The 27,189-nt window shown below is 39.6% G+C and overlaps 1 protein-coding gene across 5 annotated transcripts in view; it reads left to right on the forward strand.

Annotated features, from left to right (window-relative positions):
- Positions 1 to 1,307: 1,307 nt before the first annotated feature.
- ATP7A (ATPase copper transporting alpha) overlaps positions 1,308 to 27,189 on the forward strand; it is a 58,907-nt gene continuing 33,025 nt past the window's right edge. Inside the window, exons 1-3 of one of the 5 annotated variants that reach the window (XM_043523165.1) lie at positions 1,379 to 1,483; positions 21,062 to 21,202; positions 21,683 to 21,794. In XM_043523165.1, the coding sequence (XP_043379100.1) occupies positions 21,183 to 21,202; positions 21,683 to 21,794 (132 nt within the window). In that variant the 5' untranslated portion in view covers positions 1,379 to 1,483; positions 21,062 to 21,182. Of the gene's footprint in view, positions 1,925 to 6,494; positions 6,591 to 21,061; positions 21,203 to 21,682; positions 21,795 to 27,189 lie in introns of those variants that run through there. The other 4 variants (XM_043523166.1, XM_037909816.2, XM_037909817.2 and 1 more) reach the window with 4 other exon arrangements.

The raw sequence follows: 27,189 nt of genomic DNA on the forward strand, positions 1-27,189 counted from the left end.
GACCATCTTACTTCCTAAACTTATGTTGACACTTAATACTTAATCCTGTCATGAATGCAGGGGACTGGACTAGATGACCTCTTAAGGTCTCTTCCAGTCCTATGATTTAAAACTCAAATGTATCCTGCCATATGAGGCTGAAGACTGACTTTCTGGCCTAATTGGATGTGGGAATATTACCTCTGGTGATTATAGGGCCCTTTTTCACTTTGCAGGTATATGACATTAGTGGTTTAAGACTTTGATACCTGATCCCTTCTGATTTTTAAGTTATATCCCAAAAGGAGTATTTTATAAACAAATTTTAGTAGCTCTTAATATGTTTACTGGTACAATTCACTGCACTAAGATCACAGAGGTGTGTAGGGCATGTGCCCCCTGTCTTTCCCCCACCCTCAACTGTGGTGCTAAAATACATTAATATAGTTTTTGGAGTAGCAGCTGTGTTAGTCTGTATTCACAAAAAGAAAAGGAGTACTTGTGGCACCTTGGAGACTAACAAATTTATTTGAGCATAAGCTTTTGTGAGCTGTAGCTCACGAAAGCTTATGCTCAAATAAATGTTAGTCTCTAAGGTGCTACAAGTACTCCTTTTCTTTTTATTAATATAGTTGTACTGCTTCCTTTTTGGGGTATCTGGTAAAGGAACCGTAACAGTGTGCGTATGAAGGTCAAAACACAGTACTTAATTTAAAAGAAATTTGTATACACTTCTGCGGAAAGGTGCTAAAGTGAAAACTGGGAAGAATGGAAGTCCCTGAATATAGCCTCTTCCTAAGACACCCTTCTCTAATGGGAGTACTGTATGACACCCACCCTCATATGCTGAGGTTACAGTAGGTTTCTAAACTGTAATCACTTTTAGAAAAATAAACCAGGGCAGCAATCTGCCTTAATCACCACCTCCTCCTCTTCTTCTATGTCGTGTGCTGGGTTCACCCTTCTTGCCACAGAACTCCACTCCCACTTCCTTGAAAAATTTGAACGAAATGACCTTGTTCCCCCATTGCTCGCGGAGCTTTGATTTTTGTAAACGAGATCCTTAAATTAACCTGTGATGTTTCATTCTGCTTCAAAAAACTAAACCACAGCTACTTGACCAGAAATGGTATTGGGGCGGGGGGAGAGAATCAGACTTCCTCTACAGTCCTGTGACTGCGATGTCGCCAAGGCCTTGCTGTAGCAAAAACGCTTGACTGAAAATGTTCCACCCTTCCCCTTTCTCGCAGAGCTGGGGACTCCGGGTCATGGGGCCCCTTTCCCTTGAGGCTCCGGTACAGCTTCAGTCACTCCCTTGTCACGTGATCGGGGGACTAGCCCGAGTTCTGTCACGTGGCTTTCTGCACGGGGACGGCGCAGAGTGGCTGGCAATGGTAGCGGGGCGGGGCTGTCAGGGGGCGGAGTCTCCGCTGCCGCGCTGGGGGGCGGGAGTGGCTAGCGCAGCTGTTGAGGAGCCGGAGCTCTGCTGGCGGAGCGCTGCTGGGTGAGTGCGTGTGCGCGCGCGCGCGTTCCCTCGCCCGGCGCTGAGGGGCCCGTTCCCAGACAAGCTGGTCATCGCGCGTATCTCCTTCCCCAGTCTGCCTTGGTCACTGCTGCCCCCCGCGCTGTGGTGGGCTTCAGCCCGGCTCTGGCGTGGGGTGGGGGAAGCTGTGACTGCGGGCAGCGCGCTCCTCAGGCCCAGCAGCCCCGGGCTCTGGTGACAGCTCCTCCCGCCGCTCCGCTCTCTGGGTCGCTGAGCTGCTGGCCGTGGTGGGCGCTCCAGGAACATTGGGCGGGGGGACAGTTTTCCCATCCCGCAAAATGTTTGAGCTGTATGTATGTTGGGGGAGGTCGGGAGGGAGAATGCATTAGACCTGCCGCTGGTGTGAGGGGCTATGCCAGCAGGAGAAGCCTCCCCTCTATCTCTCCTTCGCATCTCCTACAGGTATGTATGACTAGGTATGGCCAGGATGATCCATGCAGGATTGTTGAAGCTGTTGGTCCCAGGGTATGAGGGACACAAGGTGGGTCAAGTAATATCTTTTACTTCCCTTGGTGAAAGAGAAACTTTCTAGTATACACAAAGCTCTATTTCAGTAAGGGCTGAAGAAGAGCTCAGTGTAAGCTCAAAAGCTTGTCTCTTAACAGAAGTTGGTCCAGTAAAAGATATTACCCGATCCATCTGGTCTTTCAGGATGATCCAGGTAATTTCGGGAAATATAAGGTGGTGATTAGAAGGTTACTCCTGGCTTAATAACATGCCATAATCAAACATGACTCTTCACTTTTATTGGTAACACTCTAGATTATTAAAGCGTTCATAAAATCTATACATCTCTTATGCAGATTTGGATGGTGTATTTTGTTTTATTTTCTTTTATTTCTCCCAGCTTGGATAGTGAAAGTCCACCTGCCTCTCCCGCAGGTGGTGAACAGGCAAAACATGTCATTTACTGTTCTTACTGTTCTCATATTTTTATTTATGCTTGGATAATTAATTATGCATTGTTCTTGTTAGTATTTTGAGACTAATCTAAAAAATAAGGCGCCTCTGTTAGTCTTATTATATACCCACATAATTAAGATGCATTCTATTCCTTGATGTTTAGAATGGTCCTATTTGGGCTATATTCATATTGTCCAAAACCCTCCATTTGCTATTGTCGGCAGTGGTTGCTGGGAAGGATAGAAGCAAGAAACAGGATTTGCTATTAATTGATCTCAAGTTTTATTAAGCTCTTGTTTGAACTGAAGTAAAAATATTTGCCATGTATACTTTCTGATGTGCATCTTATAAAGAGCTAGAAGCCCTGAAAGGATTTTTCATAGTTTGTATAACTCAGGCAGGATTTGTTAATATCTGGATTTTTTCAGTTTTTAATTCAAGCAATGTGAAACATAACCAGTTGAGAGTCTCACAAAACTTAGATGTGCGTTTAGGATGTGCTGTTATCCCTGGACTATCTAGTTACATTACTGCATAGATAAGAGCAGTGCATGTAATCATTTGCCAGTAAAGACCAAAAAGTTCAATTTGGCTAGCCTCACTGGCAAGCTCTGGTGTAACTTTCCCTCCAGACTACTCAAAAAACTCCACTTCTGTAATTTTACAAAGAAATGCTTTAACAACTAGAAATAATAAATTACAACATAGCTGGCAACCTGGTCCTAACAAGACATGTGCCTGTTATCAGCCTGATCACATACCTTGTGTACTATACCCCTTTTGCCCAACCTTTGCCTGTTTTGTATCTTTGCAGATTGTAATGTCTTTGAGGTAGGGGCCACATATTTTTTTTTCATGCAGTTTCTAACACGTCTTTCATGCTACCATAATACAAATAATAAATATGAATACGTATAAATAAGGAATCACTGGTTTATAAACCCAGATTTATCTCTAGCAGTAAACAGAATACTAGTGTAATACCTTTGGGATTCTGTTCCAACCAGCTGTATGATTTCAGATAAATCCACTGACCTCTCTTAATTTTTGCCAGCTGTAAATTGAGGTGTTGACCCTCCCAAAGGTATTTTGAGGATGAATATTTGTACAAAACTTAAAAAAATGGTCAGTGTTTGTATATGTGCTATGTATCCTTATTGATCACAAGGATAAAACAGAAAATACAAGCCCTTAGTTTATTTTAGGTGGGACACCCAGTTGAGAGTCTGGGATTTTAGCAGTCTTGCAGCCTTCGTTTAACATGACTGACTTTTTTTTTTTTTTTTTAATGTCCACATAGTAACATGCAGTTGAGTGATTATATTTTGGACCCTTCAAACTTCATTTGATGCCATTTGTGATTTTTCTACTTTCAAAATTCACTGTTTGCACGTTAGGAACGGTGGCTTAACTGGTTGTGGCGCTGTATCTCTCTGTTATCTCTCTCTGCCAGATTACAGCTTCTTTTCCTCTTCTACAGGGAAAATTGCCTTTGAGAAATATAAGTTCTTTCCCTTCGTGTCTCCTCAACCACTTATTTCAAACACTTTTTAGTGAGTCCCTTGGAGAAAATGTGGTATTTGGAATCCAACCTAGAGAGACAATCAGACCAAATAATGAAGCCTACAGTACCTCAGTCTAGTGGCAAAGGTCCTGTGGAGTCTAAATATTTACGATAAACCAGCTACTCAGCCACTGAGAGTATCTTCACTATTTGGTATTCTGCAGTTGCAGAGCCAGCCTCTTTCTAGTATTATGCTGACTTCATTGATGGTGTTGATGTACAAACAAGGAAGTAGTATTGTTTTGTGTTTTGTAAAATACAGGGAGAAGAATAATGGGAAAGGATAAAAACTGGCAGAGAAAGGCATTTCTAAGGATATTACACAGTAAAGAATATAATAAAAAGTACAATAAAAAGCTATCGGGTGCCTTACAAATGCCATTTGCGGCCAAGCTTGTATATAAGGTGGTGATGCTTTTGACTTTCTTCCAGCACAGCAGCGATGGATTGAGAACCTTTTGGTTTCTTGCATCCTAGTTGTTTCTATTTAAATTAATGGTAGAAACTGCCTCCCTTAGACTGACATGCTGCTTGTTTGTGATGGCAAGTCCTAAATCTTCTTTGTTTGTAGAGGGTCTACAGTTGGAACAATCCCTTGGTTTTGAGTTCAACCATTTTTTATCTCTAAAACAAAGTCTGATTAATACAGTTTTATAAATGTGTACTTGATAATCTTGTATTACAAGTTACTCACTAGACACTGCTTGCCTGCTGGTGTAATGATTACGATCTTAAACTTTAGTATATAATTATATATGCTACTTGGCATACTTTTCAAATGCTAAATAGGATTTTGATTTACAGATGACGCTTCAGCCAGATCTTGCCTCTACCATCATCAGACTTTAATCATTCCTTGTAGAATGAGCTTCTTGTCTGAGCTACTGCAGATAAAAAATGCCCTTGAGTTTATAGGTAGCCTGTGTCCTTCTAAATGTATCAATAAGACCATATTGTAGTTTGACCCACTACAGTCTTGATACAGGAGATAATCCTTCAGCCTACATTCCACAAAGTGGAAGGTACTTTTCAGATTTATTCCATCTCACAAATGACCATGATTTGGAACTTAAGATGGTAACAGTCTGTTGCTCTACAAATGCTATCTATTTTCTGAGTTTCTATTGAAAGAAAGTAAAGTAATGTACAGCATTGGTCCCACAGAAGCCAAGTTCAATATTCATGGCATGCTGCAAGACTCATCTGTTTACAAAGGCATACAGATTTAGTTGCTTAGGAGAACTGGTATCTCTTTGGTCAGAGAGGTAACATATTTTAGGGCTTGTCTACACTTAAAATGATACATCTGTGCCCACTAGAGCACTTCAGTGTAGACGGTGCCTATGCCAACAGGAGGGATTCTCTTGTCGCCATAGGTAATCCACCTCTCCGAGAGGTGATAGCTGGGTCTACAGAAGAATTCTTCCTTAGGCCTAGCACTGTCTACGTGGGGACTTAGGTTAGCTTTATTATGCTGCTCAGGGGTGTGGATTTTTTATATCCCTGATTGACATAGTAAACTGACCTAATTTTTTTTGTGTAGACCAGACCTTAGTTGTTTTGAGTAACCATGGGGTAGCAGTTGTTTAACGCTTATGTGTTTATGGTTGTTTGAATGCATCTAGAGATTAGCAAATCATATTAATGCAAAAAAAAACCCAACATAACATAAGCCAGAGAAGTTTTGAAAACCATCTGGGTGGGCCTTCTAATTCATTAGAATGGTCCCTTCTTATGGGAGTTTAAAAATGCCCCAGGAAGGTTTTTAAAAATTAATTTTCAGTATTGTTGCTTCTTATAGCTGGTAGAATATGTCCTACCATATGGATTTGAAGATGATGGGGTGGAACAGTTCAATAAACAATGGTATAGTGATTGACATGATTGGGAATCAGGAACTCAAAAGTTAAAATCCTGGCTCTGTCACTCTCAGCTCACTGTAAAAACAACGAGGAGTCTCATGGCACCTTAAAGACTAACAAATTTATTAGAGCATAAGCTTTCGTGGGCTATGACCCACTTCTTCAGATGTATGAAGTGAAAATTACAGTAGGCAGGCATAAATATACAGCACAAGAAAAGATTGGAGTTGCCTTACCAAGTGAGGGGTCAGTGATTCAATCAGGGTGCATGTGTCCCATTCCCAATAGTTGACAAGAAGGTGTGAATGTCAACAGAGTAAAAATTACTTTTTGTAGTGCTAACGATGCCAATTCCATCAGGATGGATGGCACATACTTCACAGTTGATGGGAGATTACTTCTTGTAGTGACCCAGCCATTCCCAGTCTTTATTCAGGCCTAATTTGATGGTGTCAAGTTTGCAAACAAATTCCAGTTCTGCAGTTTGTGGTTGAAGTCTGTTTTTGAAGTTGTTTGTTGAAGAATGGCCACTTTTAAGTCTGAAATTGAGTGTTGAAGGAAGTTAGAATGTTCTCCCACTGGTTTTTGAATGTTATAATTCTTGATGTCTGCTTTGTGTCCATTTATTCTTTTGTTTAGAGACTGTCCTGTTTGGCCAATGTACATGGCAGAGGGGTATTGCTGGCAAATGATGGCATATATCACAAACCAGTGGGAGAGCATTTTAACCGCCCGCTTGGTAAGGCAACTCCCATCTTTTCTTGTGCTGTATATTTATGCCTGCCCACTGTAATTTTCACTCTATACATCTGAAGAAGTGGGTCATAGCCCACAAAAGCTTATGCTCTAATAAATTTGTTAGTCTTTAAGGTGCCACAAGACTCCTCGTTTTTGCTGAAATAGACTAACATGGCTACTCCTCAACTCACTGTGTGGCTTTGGACATGTCATTTAACTTTGGTATCTGTCCCCACATGTGAAATGAGGGTAAGATGTATCTTGAACACAGGAGTATAAGGATTAATTATTAATATTTGTGCTAGCCAAATTATATAACATAATTAGCATGTCGCAGGCTATTTAATGGAGAGTTTGTCTTCATTTAATATTATCACTAGGAAGAAATTGTGGTCACAAAGTTCCTTTTCAGCTTCAACCAGACGTTTCTACCCTTAGAAGTAGTACTGAGTGTAGAACCTTGTGACTTAGGGCACGTCTTCACTGGCAATGTTAAAGCGCTGCCACGGCAGCGCTTTAACGTGGCTTGTGTAGTCGTGGCATAGCGCTGGGAGAGAGTTCTCCCAGTGCTCTAAAAAACCCACCTCCACAAGGAGCCTGGCTCTCAGTGCTGATGCAGTATCTACACTGGCACTTCACAGCGCTGAAATTTGTAGTGCTCAGGGGAGTGTTTTTTCACACCCCTGAGCAAGAAAGTTGCAGCGCTGTAAAGTGCCAGTGTAGACAAGCCCTAATTCAGATGTAAATTTGTGTTTGTTTTTTGTTTAAATTAGGTTCAAACTGTTGTTTTGGCCATATGTGAAGAAGAGGAAGATGGTATCATACCCTATCCTAGGATTTTTATAACATCCTTATTCTAATAAAAGGGTACTTACCACAAGAACAGTTTCAGTTTCATGACATTGGAAGTTCCTACATGATAGGATAGATGAGTGAGTTGTCTTCGTCTCTGGTCGCTCTGCCAGAAGGAGAGAGTGAGCTGTGAGTGGAAACTGCATAGGTTCCCAAGCTCTTGCTTATCTTGCTGTCTTTAAGCATGACCCCACCCTATCAGAATAATTGCTATCTGAACTGGCAGCATCTTCTGTCTGCCTTAGTTTGGATTTTATACCAAGAAACAGACTCCTTTTCCTGATAAAAGAAACAGTTTAGCAGGATACAGCATAACTGGAAGATATCTTCAAAAGTCAGAAAGTAATTTCTTTTTCCTGGTCTTCGCTAACAGGCATAGATGAGAGGAAAAATAAAATGAACTGCTTTCAAAGATGACTCTTCTCCTTTCTTTTTCTGCACGTCTCTTGGAAAAAGTTTGATGTTGCAAAAATATGCCTTCTACTTCTCTTGGATATTTACTCTAAAAGAATTGTCATTTCTTTTCATATATTGTGTTGTCAAAAATCGAGGTCAAAAGTGACATTTCCAAGAAGCTCCATCCAGTTAGGAGCTGTATTTTCCAGGAACCAGCAGATCCTGGTTTAGGTGCACATCTCATTTTCAAACAATTTAATGCTCTTAATTAAAAATAATTTTATCATGCTTCTGATATCTTTTATTTTGGTAGATAGAATCAGCTAGTAGTTAAACATACTGAGTTAGGAACTACCAGGTTCTGGTTACTGATATGCCATACATTGCTGCATGACATCCAGCACCTCACATAATGTTGTGTTTCAGTTTTCCCATTTGTAAAATGGGGATACTTCCCTACCTGACAGTGGGGTTTTGAGACTGAGTTAATGTTTTTAAAATGTAGGCCTACATTTTCAAAATGGATCAGTGACTTTTTGGGTACTTTTCATTTTTGGATGTCTAGTTAATAACACCTTGAAGGGGCCTAATTTTAAGTACTAACACTTGTTCTCTGAAGATCAGACTCCTTTAAAATGTCTCAACATGAGTATCCAAAAAAGTTGGCACCCCAAATCACCAGGCACACTTGAAAATTTAGGCTATACAAATTGTCCAAGTGCGAAATACAGTATTTTGTCACTACCTGTATTATCTTTTGTCATTCTGCCTCAAATAGTGTGTGTACCTAATGCCAAGAGAATGATCAGGGTTTATGAAGAATGAAAATTTGAATTGTTATAGACAAGGATGGCCATATTGTGTCATGGTACAGCATGGTCCACTAATTTCCACAACATGACTTGCTGCTAATCAATAAGGAGGTGCACCCTATGCAGATTCCAGGTCTCAGTGTGGAGTGCTCCATCTAGCATTGGAGTAAATGAGTAGTGGCACAACGTGCACAAACACCTGTAACTGGAGGTGGTGTAGTGGTTAGAGCATTTGGTTAAGAAGCCGGGGCTGCTGGTTCGCCACCCCACCTGCCCTGCAGAGTTACAGCAGCTGGGTACCCTGTGCAGGGGACTCCACCCCAGTGGGTGTAGCAGCTCTGACAAAATAACTACATGAAACTGGAGCAGAGAGTATGGCTTTAAGATCTGTCTCAGTAAAAACTGTGGCTCTCGGATTAGGGTAGACCGTGCCATACAGAGCCCTGGGAAACTCTTCTCACATAACCAGGGGTCAGACAATGAAACTAAGAGGCAGCCGATTTTGAACAAAGGGAAGTACTTCTTCACACAACACTCAGTCAGCCTGTGGACCTGTTTGCCAGGGGATGGTGTGAATGCCAAAACTATAACTGGATTAAACAAATAATTAGATAAATTCCTGGAGGTTAGGTCCATCAGTGGCTATTAGCCAAGCTGGTCAGGGATGCAACGCCACACTCTGAGTTACCCTAAGCCTCTGACTGACAGATGCTGGGACTGGATGATTGCCTGTTCTGTTCATTCCCTTTCAGGTATCAGGCTGGGCTAGATGGACCATTGATCTGACCCAGTATGGCCATTCTTATGTTCTTCTTGCATGTCAGAAGTATGGGATGTCAGACTAGATTATCACAGTCAATCAGTGTTCAATAGACATAACTTTAAAAATCAGTTTTATTTGAAAATGCTTCTTTACCTGTCACCTTTAGATTTGGGTGCAAGTAAATCAAATAATAAAAATAATCAAATGAATGTTGTCAACCATTTGCAACAAGTCACATTAACCCTGGTTTTGATTGCAGGCCTCTGATAAATACTGTTCTTATCATAAATATCTCTTAACAAGGGAATGCATAACAATAAGTACGTCGTAAAGATCTAATAACATTGTCTAATCTAAGGGTGAACTTCTTCCCTTGGGTCTATATATGACTTTAGCACCCTGAAAGGAATTGGAGAACCTAAATGAGAGGCTGTATAGTCCAACAGATAGGGCATTGGCACAAGTGAGAAGACCTGGATTCTAATTGCAGTGCTGCTGATCACCTGATGTGTAACCTTTGGCAAGTCACATCCCCACTGTTTCTGCTCCCACTTGTCTGGTTGGTTTGGAAGTAAGTGCCTGTGGAGTGCTTAGCACAATGGGGCCCTGATGTTAATTTGGGCCTATACGCATTACCTTCGTACAAAAAATAGCTTTTATATATATATATATATATATATATATATATATATAAAATCAATTTCTGACAAAACTTCAGCCAACTTAGTAATCCATATCAGGAATGACTAGAGCTCTTAAAAATTCTTCAGTATCTTTATGTTAGGGAAACTTTTTTTCACATGAACTGCAAAGCAAAAATCTTGTGCTTTTTACTAATTAATTATGGTATACGAAGAAGGCCTCAAAGTTTTAACAACAACAAAAAAAGTCTGCCCTTCTTGATAGAATTTGTGAAAGTCCATTGGAGTTATATTCTGCTCCTGGTGAGGATCCTTTTTGGAGGAAAAGTCTTTTTCTGAACATGAAATGTACACCTTCAAACCCATCAAACTGGAGTGACATAATCTTGAGATTAATTTATTTAGATATTATGCTGGACAGACAGTATGAAAACTAGCCGTATAGGTGGTAGGGTTGCCAGGTGTCTGTTTTTCAACCAGAACACCCGGTTGAAAAGGGACCCTGGTGGCTCCGGTCGGCATCACACTGGGGGCCCAGGGCTAAGGCAGGATCCCTACCTACCCTGGCTTTGCGCTGCTTCTGTAAAAGCGGCTGCCAGGTCCAGATGGGCAGGGACTGGGAGGCTCCACCTGCTGTCCCTGCCCCGAGTACCAGCTCCACAGCTCCCATTGGCCAGGAACCATGACCAATGGGAGTGGCGAGGGGCGGTGCCTGTGGGCGCGAAGGCAGCGCGCACTGCACAAAGCTGCCTGGCCGCCTATGTGCCTAGAGACTGCAGGGATCTGGCGGCCGCTTCCTCGAAGCCGCGGTAGGCGCCACCAGGACCTGCTCCAGCCCCCTGCTCCAGCCAGGAACCCCCTCCTGCACCCCAAACGCCTCATCCCTGGCCTCATCCCCCTGCACCCCAACCCCCTGGCCCAGCCCAGAGCCCCCTCCTGCACCCCAATCCCCTGGCCCAGCCTGGTGAAAGTGAGTGAGGGTGGGGAAGAGTGAGTGACTGAGTGGGGGGCTGGAGTGGGGTGGTGCATGGATGGGGCCTCGGAGAAGGGGCAGGGCAGGGGTGTTCGGTTTTGTGTGATCAGAAAGTTGGCAACCCTGCTAGGAGGTCATGATTGGATGCCTGGCTGTAATCAAATTAATTCCTTCCACATCTGAATGTCTCAAAGCACTTTACTAACATGCCTGTATCAGGCCTTGCTGCACCCCTGTATGGTGGGAAAGCTGCACTGTTTTTCTTTTTCACCCTTTGTCCCTGTTTTAAAAATAGGGAAATGCAGGTTGACTTGCCACACAGGAAATCTATGGCAAAACCCAGAATAGAACACAGATCTTCTGACTTCATCATGTCTTTTAACTGTTAGAACATGCTTCCTCTTGATATGTTACTTATTTGTTCTTTGGTTTGTCATCTATTTTATCCTTATTTGAGATAATATTGACTACAAGATATAATAGTCAGATACTGTTCAGTATTAATCTACCATCACAGCTGTTACTATGAATGTTCATGTAACAATTCCATATTGTAAACTCTTGCTTTTCAAAAACTGATATTGTGATTTATTTTCAGCATTTTTTATATTTATTGTTACGCAGCTTTTAAGCTCTAGGAATTTTTTAATAAATTATTTAATGGTTATTAAATTTATTTTTCAATTACTTAAAGCAATGTAGTCAATTTTTAAAATAACGGGTGTTTTTAGATAGTGCTATTATAGTTGCTTTTCAAGTGTGAGGTGAAGAGACAGCTCCCTCTTGGCTAAAAAGAGAGTTTAGCCATTGCCTCTGTTAGAGCTATCGACAAATAATTGATTTTTTTGGTTTGGTGTCTGCACCAAAAAATCTCTCAAACAATTGTTTTTGGGTTAAACAAAATATTAAGTTCAATTAGAAACAAACATATTTTTTTAAATTCCATGTAATTTTTGGATGTTTTTTATCCTTTAATTTTTTCAATAAACCAAGGTAAATTTTGAACTGAGTTTTGAAATAAGTCTTTTTTGGCTTTCAGGGTTATTTTTTCTTCTTTTTTTGTCTGACACTATTTGCTGAATTTGACCTAAATTCACGAATAATTTCGGTTGACGCCAAATTAGATTTTTTGTTTGGTGAATTTTACCCACCTCTATTATCAATAAGGGTGCTAACTGAATTGGTTGTATTATATAATGGTTTTGATAAATAACATATTTTATAAAGCATTAAAGTAATACTGCTGGTTTGCTTGTATCTACATATAATGCAACTTTACAGATTTATACTGAACAGCCTAAAATTTAACTTTAACAGTTAATATTTCCCCTGATCCCATAATTCCAGGGAAAAAATCATGCCTGTGGCATATGTGCAATTTTGCAAACTAATTGCATTCCAGAAGTCCATAGTGTTGTTTACAAAACACAACTTCCTTCTGAGTATCAGTCCTATGTTACTGGCATTTTTTATATATGGGCTTTTAAAAAGAAGGTTCAAGAGGTGAGGGGTTTGGCTGGGTGATTGGCTGACATCTGTGTTGAAGAGTTGTGACTGACCTTAACATTTTCTAAACCAGGCAGCTGTTTTAGGCTTTGAAATGCTGGAATTCCCTTCTCTTCTCTCCCTCACCCCCCCCCCCCCAACAGATATAGCTATGGAAGGCTATGCTAAATAACTTGGACTGAAAAATTCAGAAATAAGGCTGTGGCTTATCAGGAACTCATGTCAATGGATTGTAACTCCTTCATGCCTCTTGGCACGATTCTTTATGTTACCATATCTTAACACACTGTTCTGTTTGCCTTTTTTTATCATTCCTAATGCACAGAATCTTTATTAATGGATTAGCATTTCAGTGCATAACAGTTGTGGAGAGGCTACCATGAAAGAAGCTTATTAAGCATCATTAGGCATTTTGACTTGTGTTAAATAAAAAAAAAAAAACACGAGCAGACTCCCCATAGCTAAAAATTACTAATGAAAAATGAGACTACTAGATGAAAGATGAGGACCCATCACATGGGGTGCAGTCAATAATTATTGTGCCAGTTGTGATTATACTGCGTGTCAAGCAATAGATCTGCTGACTATCATTTGTGTGCATTGTTCTTAGCCCCTTTCGCACTACTGATCTCAGAATTCTTGTTTTTGTAGTAGTTGTAGAAGAATAAAATGTCTTCTGTTTGTTCCACCTATTTATTCATTTTTGTTGTTTGGCTCTCTGAGGTAGTAGCTCATGATTATTCTAGTTCATGCAAGTGTTAATACTGACTTCTACACTAGCCCTAAGTACAAACAGAGCCAGTGGCTGCTTGGGGCCCCACATTCCCTGCAGACTCTGCAGTCAGCAGACTGACCCTGTCTTCTCTAGCAATGAGACCAGGAGAGAGAGAAAATAGCTTCCTGCCTAACATCATCTTCTCTTCCCAAACCAATCCCCAGCAGCAGGACCAAAGGCAAAGGTAACTTTTGTCATTTCTGATCCTCCAACTTTGAGGAGTTTGGAGTCCTGCTTCTACCTGTTGCCCTTGCAAACCAGTCTTGGTTGGGATGAGAGGATGAAACCAGAATAATCTATTTTAAATGATTTTTGCAAGAAGCATGTGGTATAAACACTGTACAGTTCTGGTGAAAGTCTGAGTAATTAAAAGTAGGAGCACGGCTCATACCCACTGTTGATGTCTGTGGCAGAAATGTTAAATCATAGAGCCAGGTTTTTAAGGGTCTTGTGGCTTTTAAGATTTTTCCCTGCCTCTTGGCTAACGTTTGCTGCATGCGGCTCTGAGTTTGGCAGATGCCTTGATCAAAAACTGCGCTGTTAGATACCTATCATGGAAAGTTGGTGTTAAAGTTTAGAGAGATTAGCTAGTCTTAATTGAGGATTTCAGAGGAAATGTAAGGAAAGCAAATCCAGAAAGTCTCAACACTTCCAACTAGTTTTTATGCTTGTTGTGAAAGTTAAATATGGGTCCTATTTTGACCCATAAACACCAGTAGCAAGTGACTGTAAAGATTAATTTTCTTGTACCTTTCTCACATTCCAAAAATACTAAAACCCTAATATAACTAGAAATTAATGTTACAGGTGATGTATGTTGTGAGCAAAGGGTCTTGAGTTATGTTGCATTCAGTTTACCTAACCTCACTCTCTGCCAATCCTGACCTGAGGCTGGGAATTAACCCCATCAGAAACTAGATGCAGAGTACTAAATTCAGGGAAATTGTGCTGTACCTAGTTTAGAAATCTGTTCAAGGGCATTTGTGCAGCAGTTTGGCATTCAGTGGTTTGTGGCTAGTTTTGCTCTTTACTTTTTCATTTCAGGTTGTATCTTTTAAATAGTAATCTTGCAACTACAAGGAAGCAAGTAACATACACAAACTGGACAGAATATAGTTATAAACCTCAATGGTGCCAAGGTTCTATTGCATAAGATCACACTGATCATAATCTTCTTTGCAGAAATACTGAGCAGTTTGTAAATTATGGACAAACTCAGATCTGATTTACCATTCTGTTTTGTTGAAATGAAATAAAGCTTTGGCAAAATTCTAGCTTGAAGAATTTTAAGAATAATTTGAATCTATATATCTGTGGTTTTTATAACCTTTTTTTATTTATAGACCTCTAAAAAATTTTGAATGGCAGTACGAACCCCTTTGGAAATCTTAGACGTAGCCTGTGGACACCTAGGGGTTTGCGGGTCACAGACTGAAAACCACTGCTATAGATTTTTAAAGGAAATTCTGGCTGAAAATGAATACCAAAAAATGTTGCTGATGGTATTCAGACGAGGCCTGATCCAACCCCCCTTTGAAATCAGTTCACTGACAAAAAAGAAGCTTTGTTAACATGGAGTTAAGGTTGCCTTTTGGTATCTCCTATCCTTCCAGAATGTCTTGTTCAGCAAAACCGAACCTCTGAAAACCAGGAAATATAAAGTTAAGATACATAGAATCATAGAATCATAGAATATCAGAGTTGGAAGGGACCTCAGGAGGTCATCTAGTCCAACCCCCTGCTCAAAGCAGGACCAATCCCCAATTTTTGGCCCAGATCCCTAAATGGCCCCCTCAAGGATTGAACTCACAACCCTTGGTTTAACAGGCCAATGCTCAAACCACTGTCAATGAGTCTTTAACTCTGACTCTGGACCTGGCAATAGCCCCTGGGAATTATGTGTATTCACTCCCGCTGTGAATACAATGTGTTGTGTAGTTGGAGGAAGCAGCTTGGCATAGTTGTGATTGTGGTAGGAGGAGATCTGGGGGTCTCTGCCCATTTGTGGGGGAAGGGATCTGAAACCCTCCCCTCCCCCCCCCCCACTCCCCATTTGTGTGATCAAAGTCAGAAGATGCATGTATTCCTTGAGAAATTAGCATGCCTCATTTCAGAGATGATCTGTAGGATCAGAAAGTTCTGTAGTTGTCTCAGTAGCTTAGTGTCACTTACCATGGGGCTTATGAGCAGCGAGGCCTCAAATGAGACTGCTCTGTGGGTTTAATGATAAATATAGTGTTAAATGGCATCCTGTGCATAAGGGTGAAGGGGTTATAAAAGGGAGTGAAGGTTTTTAAAAATTTAGCAGCTGTGGTGGTGTTTCTGTGGGCTAAATGTTTCAGTGTAGGGCAGGTGTAGGTAGCTCCTGTTCAGTACAGCTCGCCTAAACATGAGTTTTGTCTTTACCAAAGAGAAGGCATTCTTACAGGTTTCCCTCCCCTCCAAGGTGCTACCTGGGACTGGGGTACCACTGAGCCTGCCTGACCCACCAGCTTGGGCTCCCTTCACGCTGTATTTCTGAGGCAAGTTAGCCAAGCCCTCCCTCAGGCTTCAGACTGCACTTTACCAGCACACATACAGGTAGGGACACACCCAGCTGCAGAAACACACACACATGCTGAGATTAGCTCTGCATGAAAAGACACAGTGAAGGAATTGCCCAGTACTCAAGTGCATGCCCCCCTCTAGAGGTTAGACCCAAAATTGTACCATCTTGCACTGCACAGAGAACTATACAGCGTAAGCTCATGAAATTTGCCCCTCCCTCAATGTGGAGAGAGATATGCAACAGCTTTTTGCACCCCAGTTATGAATTCCACACACTGGGTTTTAGAGAAAACAAAAACAAGTTTATTACTGCAAAAGAGATTTTAAGTGATTATAAGGGATAACAAACAGATCAAAGCAGATTATCCAGCAAATAAAACAAAAACGCAATCTAAGTTTAAGATACTAAGAAACTGGTTACAAGTAAAGGAGGACTTGTGGCACCTTAGAGACTAACAAATTTATTTGAGCATAAGCTTTCGTGAGCTACAGCTACCACAAGTCCTCCTTTTCTTTTTGCGGATACAGACTAACACGGCTGCTACTCTGAAACCTGGTTACAAGTAGTAATTTCTCACCCTAAATAATGTTTTAGGCAGATTGCAGAGATACTTGATGGCCAGCTGCACTTGCCTGCAGCTTAAATCTTCAGATATTTCATTTGCAGTCTAGACAATCTTCCAGCCTGGGCTCAGTCCTTCTCCCCTTATTCAGTCTTTGTTTCTTATATGTTTACAGCAGTCATCTTGGGCGAAGATGCAATGAAGAACCAACCCTGATTATGTTATTCCCCTACCTTAAATAGGTTTTACATATGGCGGGAATCCTTTGTCTTCCAGTGTGATTCCCACCTCCGGTCAGTGGAAAAATACTAGTATTATCATGGAGTCCAGTATCAGGTGACTTGATCACATGACCCTGCAGCCTTAGAGGCTGTTTGCAGCATCCACAGGAAGCCTTTCCTGGAGAAAGATTAGCATCTTCTATGACCTATTGTTTTTCCTAATGGCCCTTTCCAGCCATCAATTTAGACTGATTGCATTCTGTCTAATGACTATTCCCCAGCTGTAAACATATTTGTAATAGGTGCATAGATAACATTTCTAACTTCAGATACAAAAATGACACATGCATATAAATATTATAATCATATTCAGTAAATCATAACCTTTCCAACGATATCTCAGGTGCCTTGTCTTGCACAAAATACATCATAATTATGCCATATTCATATCATAATATTACTATGAAGAATATGGGGCATAATGCCACAGGCATTAGACACTGTCTTATAGTGGTCATGTACCCTTTTCCTGAGTGTTCTGCAATATCTGCAAAGGCAGAGTGCAAGTATGCGTTAAGAATGTACCAGAATATTGCTCAAAGAGGTCAGAGTTAAGGTTGTCTTGGAGTATACCTTAACTTTGTATTTTCTGGTTTTCAGGGGTTTGAATTTTGCTGAATTTGACATTCTGGATGTGCATAAGATACTATCCGGCAACCTGAGCTCTGCATTAACAACAAATTACAAGACAATCTGAGTAGATGTGCATATTTTAGAGCACATAGGAAAGTCAATCTTTAAACAGAGAGGTTTTCTTAACTGTAATTACAGCAGAGTGCCAGAAACATCCCATTATCTTCAAGAGGAGTTGGATTGAGCGTGGTGCCAGGTTCTAGTCATTTTGTGCCCAAACCTGCACATTTTTCACTTATTTCAGTTGCTGTTGAGGGCACTCAGCACCTTGTTGTATGTTCTCAGCTCATTTCAAGACCAATCCCTTAACCTGCAGTAGCAGAAGTCTTCCAGACTTTAAACTAGGTTGTTCAAGTTTTGTAAGGGTATGGATTGAACAAATCGGAGAATCATCTCTAATTAAATATTTATAAAACTTTTGAAATGTTTGCACTAAATGTCATGAGATAAGTAAGTGCTTTAAGTAGGACTGTACCCTAAAAAGTGATTGTTAAATTGGTGTGTGAGGCTCTATATTCACTGTGTTCTGCATCATCATCAGATGAACTTTTTTCTAGCAAAGTTATGCCATATGAAAAAATTTAGTTAGTTGCCAGAAACTTTATAATTTTTCCTATTACCAGCTTTGCACTTAAAAACCTTTCAATAAGTGAAAAATGTTAATGCTTGTGTGCTGGCATTTCATCATTACTCTGTTTTACCCTTTAAAAAGGCACTAGATTAATTCCTTTACATGTAGAGTTTTTCATGCCATTAATTTTTATGTGGCATTTATTAGTTATTTATATAACTATACAAAGCACTATATGTTTGTGGGGGTAGAGGGGGTATATGCCAAGCAAGTAACAGGCACCTTGCCCTGTCGAGTGATGCAAACGAGTACAGTATAGAACAATAAAATAACAAAGACAGAGTAGTGGGGGTTATTGTGGTTGGAGCACATCACAGGATAGAGGGTTTTAAAGAGATTTTTGGAGGAGAAGTTGGGAGGTTGGCATAAATTAGTGGGAAGGTCATTCTGGGGGCACACCCAAAGTCATGAGTGAGTGAAATATAAAGGGAGTGTAGAAGTGCACCTTAGAGGGAGTGTGTTGGAGAAGATAAGGGCAGCGAGATAGGCAAGGTCCATTGTAAGCTAATTGTAATGTGAACAATAAATATGTCAAGCTTTATTAATGTATTACAGAATTAATATTTCCATTACTGGAAATCCCAGCATATGCACACACTATGTTAGTCACTGATGTCTAGGGAAAAAAGTGGAGAAAAATTCTGCTGATAAACATATATATTTCCTATGAAGGATGTTTGGATGAAAAAGGCCTTTTGTTTGAGTTCAAGTGTGAGCTGCTGTTTATTCCTCACCTGAAATCCTTTTTCTCTGTTTGTTGTGGAAAGAAATAATCTTTACTGAAATTATTTGTTGTGTAATAAACCAGGTTCTGAATTTGGGTGACAAATAAGCAGCAGGTGCAGATGAACTTTAAAGATCCTGTTTTCCCTATGAAAATTTTCTAGAAGTAATATAAAGAGGAGGAGAGAAAAAAACCTGAAATTTGTACTAATGATGCTCCCCCACTAATTAGGCCATTTCTTTTCTCCCGACTGTTGTAGAGTATCCACAAACACTGACCCTGATTCAGGAAAGCAGTTATGAACATGTTTAAATCTATTTTTATTCAGGAGAGCGCTCAAGAGTGTATTGACTCATTCTCCTGAATATGAATAGGGATGTATTTTTGAACTGGGAGCATGTTGAGTACACTTCTGCTCCCTTTCATTAAATGACTACCTCCATGAAGAAGCCAAGTACCATCAGTCTCTTGGGTGGTCACTTAAAACAGGTTTCACTGTATAGCAGCAGCATTATGTGGAAAGTAGGATGTCTTTCTGAATATTCCCTTAGGGTGTCAACAGGGCTATAAAATGGCAGGAACATTCCTGTGGTTGACCTTGAAAGAACATGAGGAGGCAAGAGTAAAGAGGGAAATAGTTGTTAAAACTTCAAGAGTTTTATTAAATAATCAAATTAAGAAATTCCCATATTCCTTAAAGTTAATTCATTTTGTGCTGCGTTTATGGAGCTGAAAACCACCAATTTATATAGCAAAAGAAGGAAGCTAAGACACACATTTGTCATGTTTGTTTCCAGAGAGCTGGATGAATATAGCCATTCCTACTTCTTAAAAACTGAATTTTGATTCCATTTACTCTTCTCCCATGCTATAGTGGCTGCCTGACAGACAAGTTCCTTAGAGAGACAAGCTTTGAGTTTACACCGAGGTGTTTTTCAGATATGTTCATTGTTACATTTCCCCTTCACTTTGAAATCTTCTGAGGAAAAACATATATTCTTAGTTTGTTGAAATGGATGCTAATTAGACCAAAGTGTCACTCACCTTTCATCTCATTATGAAGCATTCTTCAGAAGAGTTTCAACTTTTGTGTTTTTTCTTGTGATAGTCATGTATCTGAGTTCAAGCTAAGAGATAATCCTGATATTAAAGTGGTTGCTTCACAATCTTTGTGCTGTTCTAGTAGATTTCAAAGCAAAACCAGATATTTTCATGCCCTTGTGTCATGGGGAGGAACAGCATATTCATTCTGAATGAATTACAGGAGGCAAAGTCTCTCTGCAAAACCAGTTTTATGAAACATTTTGAATATTACACTGTAGTTTAGTTTTCTCACAATAAATTCCCATTTACCAGCAAAGCACTTAAGCTTGTGGTTTGCTTTAAATGCATGAGCACTCCCGTTGAAATCATCTGTACACTCTGCTGTTTTCATTGCTGTCAGACATTAGGCAGTTAATTACTTTTTTCTTCAGCAATTGCTCATACTCTTTCCTGGTCAAATGTCCGTTGTAATTTTTATTTGTAAAAGACATAAATTCCTTCCCCTTTTTCTCCTTGTTTCAAAGCTTATTCTTGTTTTCTATGACTTAATTTTTTTTGCCAATGGCTTACATAATCTAAATATTTTGCATCAAATTCTACTTTTGTTTGTTTACTTCTCCTAGTTTAATTTTCAAACTTGAAAATATACTTTTAATTACCTTCCATTTAATTATTTGGTTCAGTACATTTTAGCATTTACACAAACAGAAATGCATGCAACATCCTGCTAAGTAGTAGTAAGTAGAGCTACCTCAAGGACATGTCAGAAAGGCCCCCTATCTTTTCCAGTTCATTTCTTAGGACTACATCCCATATGGCTGCTGTTCTTGTTAGTCACACAATAATGTGTAAAACAAACAGATCTGTGGAAGAATTAATTCTCTTCTTGTGCATTCTTCTCTCCTTCAGATTTCACCCAGTTCCATGGTAATTGACATTACCAAAAGCTACATCTTATTGGGTTTTTTTTAACTCCTTGCTTGGAGGTAGAACACTAGTGATTCAGAACTGATACATGCAATTAAATTGTCTTGGCTATAGCATAGAGCAAGTTTTAAATGTATGAACTCTTCTCTTCCCGAATACTTAATAAGTATATATTCAAAGGTAAAGGATGTATGTAAGTGGTTAAAGGATTCCTTTTTAGACATCTGTTTCTCTGCAGTTCCTAGCCCCCACCAAGTTGTTACTTGTACTTAATTTATATGTTCCCAGTTACAATATCTATTTAATCTTATGCGGGTCACCTTGTTTTTGACCTTTAATGCATTATGAGGTTGGATTGCTTTTTCTTTTTAATTCATGTCTCAATATTTCCTTTTGACTGACAGGAATGTGAAGACTGAAGCAGAATGGATCCGTCACTGGGGGCAAGATCCATGGTAGTCTCCGTGGAGGGGATGACATGCAATTCTTGTGTTCAGACCATTGAACAACACATTGGGAAAATGAATGGAATTCACAACATCCAAGTAAGTAACTCTACCAAAGTCTCCTACATGATATGGTTCTGATGGGAGAAGCCATGATAAAGATTGATCTGAAGTATGCAGCAGAGGAGGAAAGGACTTAAAAACTACATAGTCATTTTATTATCTGTGGATCTGCTGTTTAGAGTGGCTTTGGCATATTTCCAGTGCCAGAGAAATGCAGAGATACACTTTTCCTGCAACTGATGACAATTCATTTCATGTTTTTTCTAAAGCACCTTTTCTCTCATACTTAACCGAGTTCAGCAATGTTATGTATAGAAAGCAGAGGAGAGGACATTACGCAGAGTCCAAAAGAAGAGAGCAGATAGAGGTCAAACTACAGGAAAAGTGGTGGTGGTGGTCCACTTTTAATCCCAGTAAAATAGTAGTAGTAACACTTAGCTCCTACGTAGGGCTTTCCATTAGATATCTAATAGCACCTTTACAAAGGCAGTAAGCATCATTATTCTCATTTTACAGATGGGGGAAACTGAGGCACAGAGGTGATGTGACTTGCCTGCGGTCTCCTAAATCACAATCCAGTGTTTGTCCAGTTGCCTTCCTGTGGCTGTTTTACCCTAAACCTCTTCAGGTCTTTTCTTCCAGACTTGCAATGTAGTGAGGCAGCTTGCATAGCCTGTGAAAGGAGAGTGTGCCTTGAGTTGCTCAGTGAATCCCAAACTAATTAACCATGGTGCCTGTCACCAGGAAAAGGAATGTCACTATGATGTGGAACTTGAGAGTGGGGATGGGGAGTAATGCAAGGGAAAGGGGAGATTCTTGATGTCCCTGCCAGGCATTCAGAATTCCCTTTCCTTTTTACTGTGTTTATATGGGAATGGGAGGTGGTATTAGCTGCATTGTGCTCTTTTAAGAGAAAAAAGTAGTTCTTTTTCCTTATTAATTTAACTGTTACTATACAAAAGTGTTTTAAAAGGGGTTGAGCTTTTAGTAGAAAAATTTATCTACTTTTAATCAAAACTTCGTGTCTTCAGAGATTCTGGCTCAAACAAGAAATACAGCTTTTGTAACATGGGCTATTCTGGAAAAAAAAAAAAAAAAAAAAGAATCTGTCTAACTTGAAACAAAGCTGTTTTAACGGGAATATTTTTAGCAATATAAGCTGTTCCATTCTAACCAATACATCCATTTTACAATATGTTTATAAATAATAAAGCAATTTAACACCTGATCAATCCATTCTAGTCTTGTGACCTGTTGTTTGGTGCCAGAAAGCATATTTAATCCTACCAATTACAACAACAGCGTGCTGTTAATCCCAACTGCTTGGTGCATAGGTGAAGTTTTCCCCTGCAAATGAGGTTTTAACATTTTATGGCAGTTAAATGACCCTGCATAAAACAATGTACCCCTGCTTTCTGTAGGGAGGTATTTCCATCTTAACAGATGTGGTCTAGACAAACATTGGGCTTGCCAAAACAGTGGAGCCTATTTTTTGGCACGCAGTCACTATAACTAGCTGTGATGCGCAGCTGTTTATCAGAGGATATGATGCAACCAGCTAGTACAGGTTATTTCTACCTAAACAAGGAGTTGGTGCCGGCTACAGAGATCTGTGAACAACAGTGGTATTTACACTAGATCCTACTTTTGATCTCCATTGGTGACTTAATAGAATTTGAACTTGATTGATTCTGGTAACAAAAAACAGATCCTCTGGTTTTATTCATTGTTCATTGTTTTTAGTAAGGGTTACTACTTTAATAGTAACATTGAGAGATCAGACCAATAAATAATCCTCCACCGAAACTAAGTAAAATGAAGAATTAAATGAATGAAAAATACTATCTGCAAAATAAAATTATTTTAGTATCCTTCCCTTGGTGCCTTTGGAAAATTACCTTAAAGGTTTGACATTCTAGAATCTAACATAGTTTAAATTGTTCCACCCTCCTCCTGAAAATTGTACTCAGAATCCTGTGCTAGGAATGAATGATTCATGACCTCCCTGAAGATAACATGCTCTGTATAGCCCCATTAGTAGCAAGTACACTGTGAAATGACTGTTTAAAAAAAAAGGCATTAACCACTTTGTTTTGAAACAGTGGGCTAGAAATATTATTCTAATACAGCTCTTGCCAAGCCATATTTGGCCAAAAATATATTGTAGACACTAAAAGTTTAAGTGGAAGAGGCTTATAATGAAAATCAAGAGGTCATAGTTAATATTTAGTCGACATTACAGAAACAAAACTTTGAGTTAGGTGGACAGATTTATTCTCCCCTTGGCCCATGCATAATCTCTGTGAATAATAAGGCACTGCTGTGTTTAAGGGTTATCAGATAGGCCAGCAAAGGAAGCATATGTTGGACGTCTAATGCAGCCACACACAGCTTTAATTTGGCTTATTTTGTTTTGTAATTGCAAGAAAACCAATAAACTACGGTATCCTTGTTTTTGATTCTGCCAAATTGCGTAATTGATGACAGAAAAGGAGGAAGGTGGTCATTAAAATGATTAAACTGATGTAATTTGATCACAGCAATGGTCTCCTGGTTGTTTTTTGCCCAAGGAAAAAATAAAATTGGAAGATAATGTGTTGGGCCTGTGACTGGTATTGGTTTGCCCTTTTGGAAATTGAAATAATAATGTTTGATTCCATTCCAATTGGGAGCAAATTAAATTGGGGGTATTTGTATTGTATGACGTGAAAGAGTAGGACGTCTGTGAACCTCTAAAACTTTTTGTTCTCATGTTGAAATTCTAAAGCTGTGTCTCATTCAGTAGAATTTGATCCTCTCTATCCCTACTTCTAGGATGCTAGTCCATGCTCTGGTGTTATCCTACCTCCAAGTACTGAAGTCTTCTCTCCAGTTTGTCTCCTCCCTTATATCTCAAATGTTGCTACTAACAACACATTCTGTTCTGTCCTTTTCTTTAATACACAACCCTGCTCTTGGCTATTTGCATTAACTTTTCCTCATAAAATTGAAACTTCTCCTGACTTTCAAAACTCTGTCTGGCACATCCACCATTCCTACTCTATAGCCTTCTGCATCCCTGTGCTCCACCTAAACTTATCTCCTAACCATTCCACTTCATCTATGTCATCTCATTCACAATTCTTCTGAAACCCACCTGTTCTGCAAAGATTTCCAGCTATAAAGATTTACTATTCTGTATTGCATTAATTTATGCCTTTGAATTGCAAGCTGTGACCAGGGTCCTAGTGGGGAGCCAGCTATGGTCACTCAATTAGGGTGAACCTCAAAGAATGGGGCAGACAATCCCCATAAAGCTGGTGGATATTCCAATATCTAGATTTACCAAGACAGCATAAAACAGCTTCTTTATTACCTCATTGGTTACTCAGGAGTCCAAACAATACAGTTCCCTTAAAGTGATCCAGCCTCAAGCTTCCATCCAGGTACCTACGTCAAATATGATAAAAATTTCTGTAAATCTTATTTCATCATATAAAAGAAAAGGTTCTACCAGTCCCAAAGGACTGGACACATTACCTCCCAGATTAATGAATGTTTCAGATCTTACCCAAATACACGCTTCACCTAATTCTTATTAACTAAACTAAAATTTATTAAAAAACAAAAGAGAGAGAGTATGGTTAAAATATCAATATACATACAGACATGAATTCAGTTCATTGAGGTGCAGATTCATAACAGAGATGGTGAGCTTCGTAGTTGCAAAGAGTCCTTTTAGAATTCAGTTCATAGGTCAAATGTCCAAATCTCATATTCAGGGCGTACCAGCATAACTGGGACCTCAGTCTTGCTACTCAAACTTCCCCAATGAGGTTTAAGCAGATCTGAGATGACAGAATCTGGACCCACGGGTCTTTTATACAATTTCATGTCCTCTTTGACAAGTTGGGATTTCCTCAGGGAACAAAAGGTAATAGGATGATTTTGAAGGAGGTCCATCACTGGTGCTTAGCTATATGAATTAACATATGGCCATTTGCTTGTTCCTCCACCATTCACAGTACATTTCAAGGAGATGAATACCAAGATATCCCATGTTTACAATTCATTTAAATGATAGCATCGTCCTTTGGCCTCTGAATTATCAGAATACAGCATAGACAGGGACTGTTGATTAGATTGTCGACCCTACTTATACATATGTAAATACACAAAAACACAAACATTATCTCCCTACCTGTCTTTTGAGGGTTATTTATTTTGCAGGATGTTTAACCCTTTCTAGCCATGCATCACACAAGCTCTTTTGATAGAGACCCTGTTTATTTGGCAGAATTTAGCTGTCATACTGCACCATATACGACTGTAGTGCTATATAAATATGAAACACCCTTATAGAAAAGGTTTTTCATATGTATATCTTTTCCATTAGATTGTGTCCTTGTAACCAGTTCTATTCAGAGTGCACTGACATTAGGGATGTAAATAATGTGTAAAAACAGTAACCATGTAACTAATTAAAATTCTATTGGTTACACAGTTAAATGTTTACCCAGGGAACTAAAGGTGCAGGGGTGCTGCAGCACCTCCATGTTTTACATTGGGATCCAGAGTCCTGGCCACGAGGCTGGCAGCCTGGAGGGACTCCGGGTACGTGGGGCCGGCAGCTTGGAGGGATGCTGGGCACACCTCACGGCAGCTGGGACACTAAGCAGACTTTAATCTTTAGCAGAAACCGATAAGCATCAAGCTTGTCGGTTAACCAGTTAAACTCTTACATCCCGAACTGACATGTTTGGAATATAAGTAGGATGTGACAAAGTTATGTTTCTTCTATTGTATGTTGTTCTAACAGTTGACATGCATCTCAGGGTAAAGTCAACAGAGAGTTTTTGTACTTTGGTTTCAGTTTTCAGTCTGTATGTCCTCACTCAAGATCATCTGTGGGAGTATTTTATGCCATTATATTATTTATTTGTATTGTGGTAGCACCTAGGAGCCCCAATTATGGACCATGACCCCATAGCCCTAGGTGCTGTACAAACACAGAACAAAAAGATGGTCCATTCCATAGAGGCCTTAAGGAACTATATGAAGAACTGGAAAGAAGGTTTCCTATACAAGATATCTGTTTCCTCAATAAACGGTTTATGCAAACTTCCTTATTTCATTTTAAATTGGATTTAAATTATGACCTAAAGATTGATAGTTAAACAAGACATCACAGAATGTAGCAGATAAAATTTAAAAAGAAAACGGTGTAAAAAATTTGTCCAGTACCACTCCGGGAAGCTGCTAATTTTCTCCAGAAATGTGTAATTATGGCAGGGTTTACTGCTAAGTACGCACATAATAACAGGCATGAAAGAGAACATCCCTTAAGTACTGATGGTGGGGAAAGGGACATGCAGAGAGAATTACATTTGCAGCACAAGCAAATGTGAAATGTAACTCTCACCAATATGAAATTACTGTAGAGTCTGTACAAAGTCTAGAAGAATAAGCATGTTTTCAATAATTATAGGTCAGCATCAGGAATTAACTGCTGATATGGGGAAAAATTACACTAAAGCTAATTCTTGGCCTAGCTGTAAGAAATGATACACCTTTTATGTATAATTTTTAGAGGTTAGCAAGCAGGCCCCATGTATTTCTGCTTGTTATAATGTGAATACTTGTTTGTAGTTTAGATATTTTCTCTCTAATGGGTAGCCACTCTCTTGAACTTCTCATATGCTGGCAGCCTGTGTATGCAAAATAATTCCCCTGAGTGGAACTGTGCTGCATCTCTACAAGATCACTGGGCCAGCACCAACCAAACACTTCTTAATTTGATTTATTTGTTACAGCAGAACCATACTGAAAATGGGAGGGTCATTGCAAATGATTGAATTTTGCAAATGGAGGAAGCAAATATAATAAAAAGGGAAAATACGCTACAAAATCTTTATTTGTTTTGACATTTGTATTTTAGCACATTATGAAGTGTTCTCAGTAACTGAAAGTTGTAAATATAAAGTAACAAGAAACCTTACTCCAAGACGCTGGTTTTAAACCTTTGCTGCAAAGAAGGGAGGGTC

Source organism: Chelonia mydas, chromosome 9 (assembly GCF_015237465.2).
Source record: "Chelonia mydas isolate rCheMyd1 chromosome 9, rCheMyd1.pri.v2, whole genome shotgun sequence".
In the NCBI taxonomy this organism is placed as follows: domain Eukaryota; kingdom Metazoa; phylum Chordata; order Testudines; family Cheloniidae; genus Chelonia; species Chelonia mydas.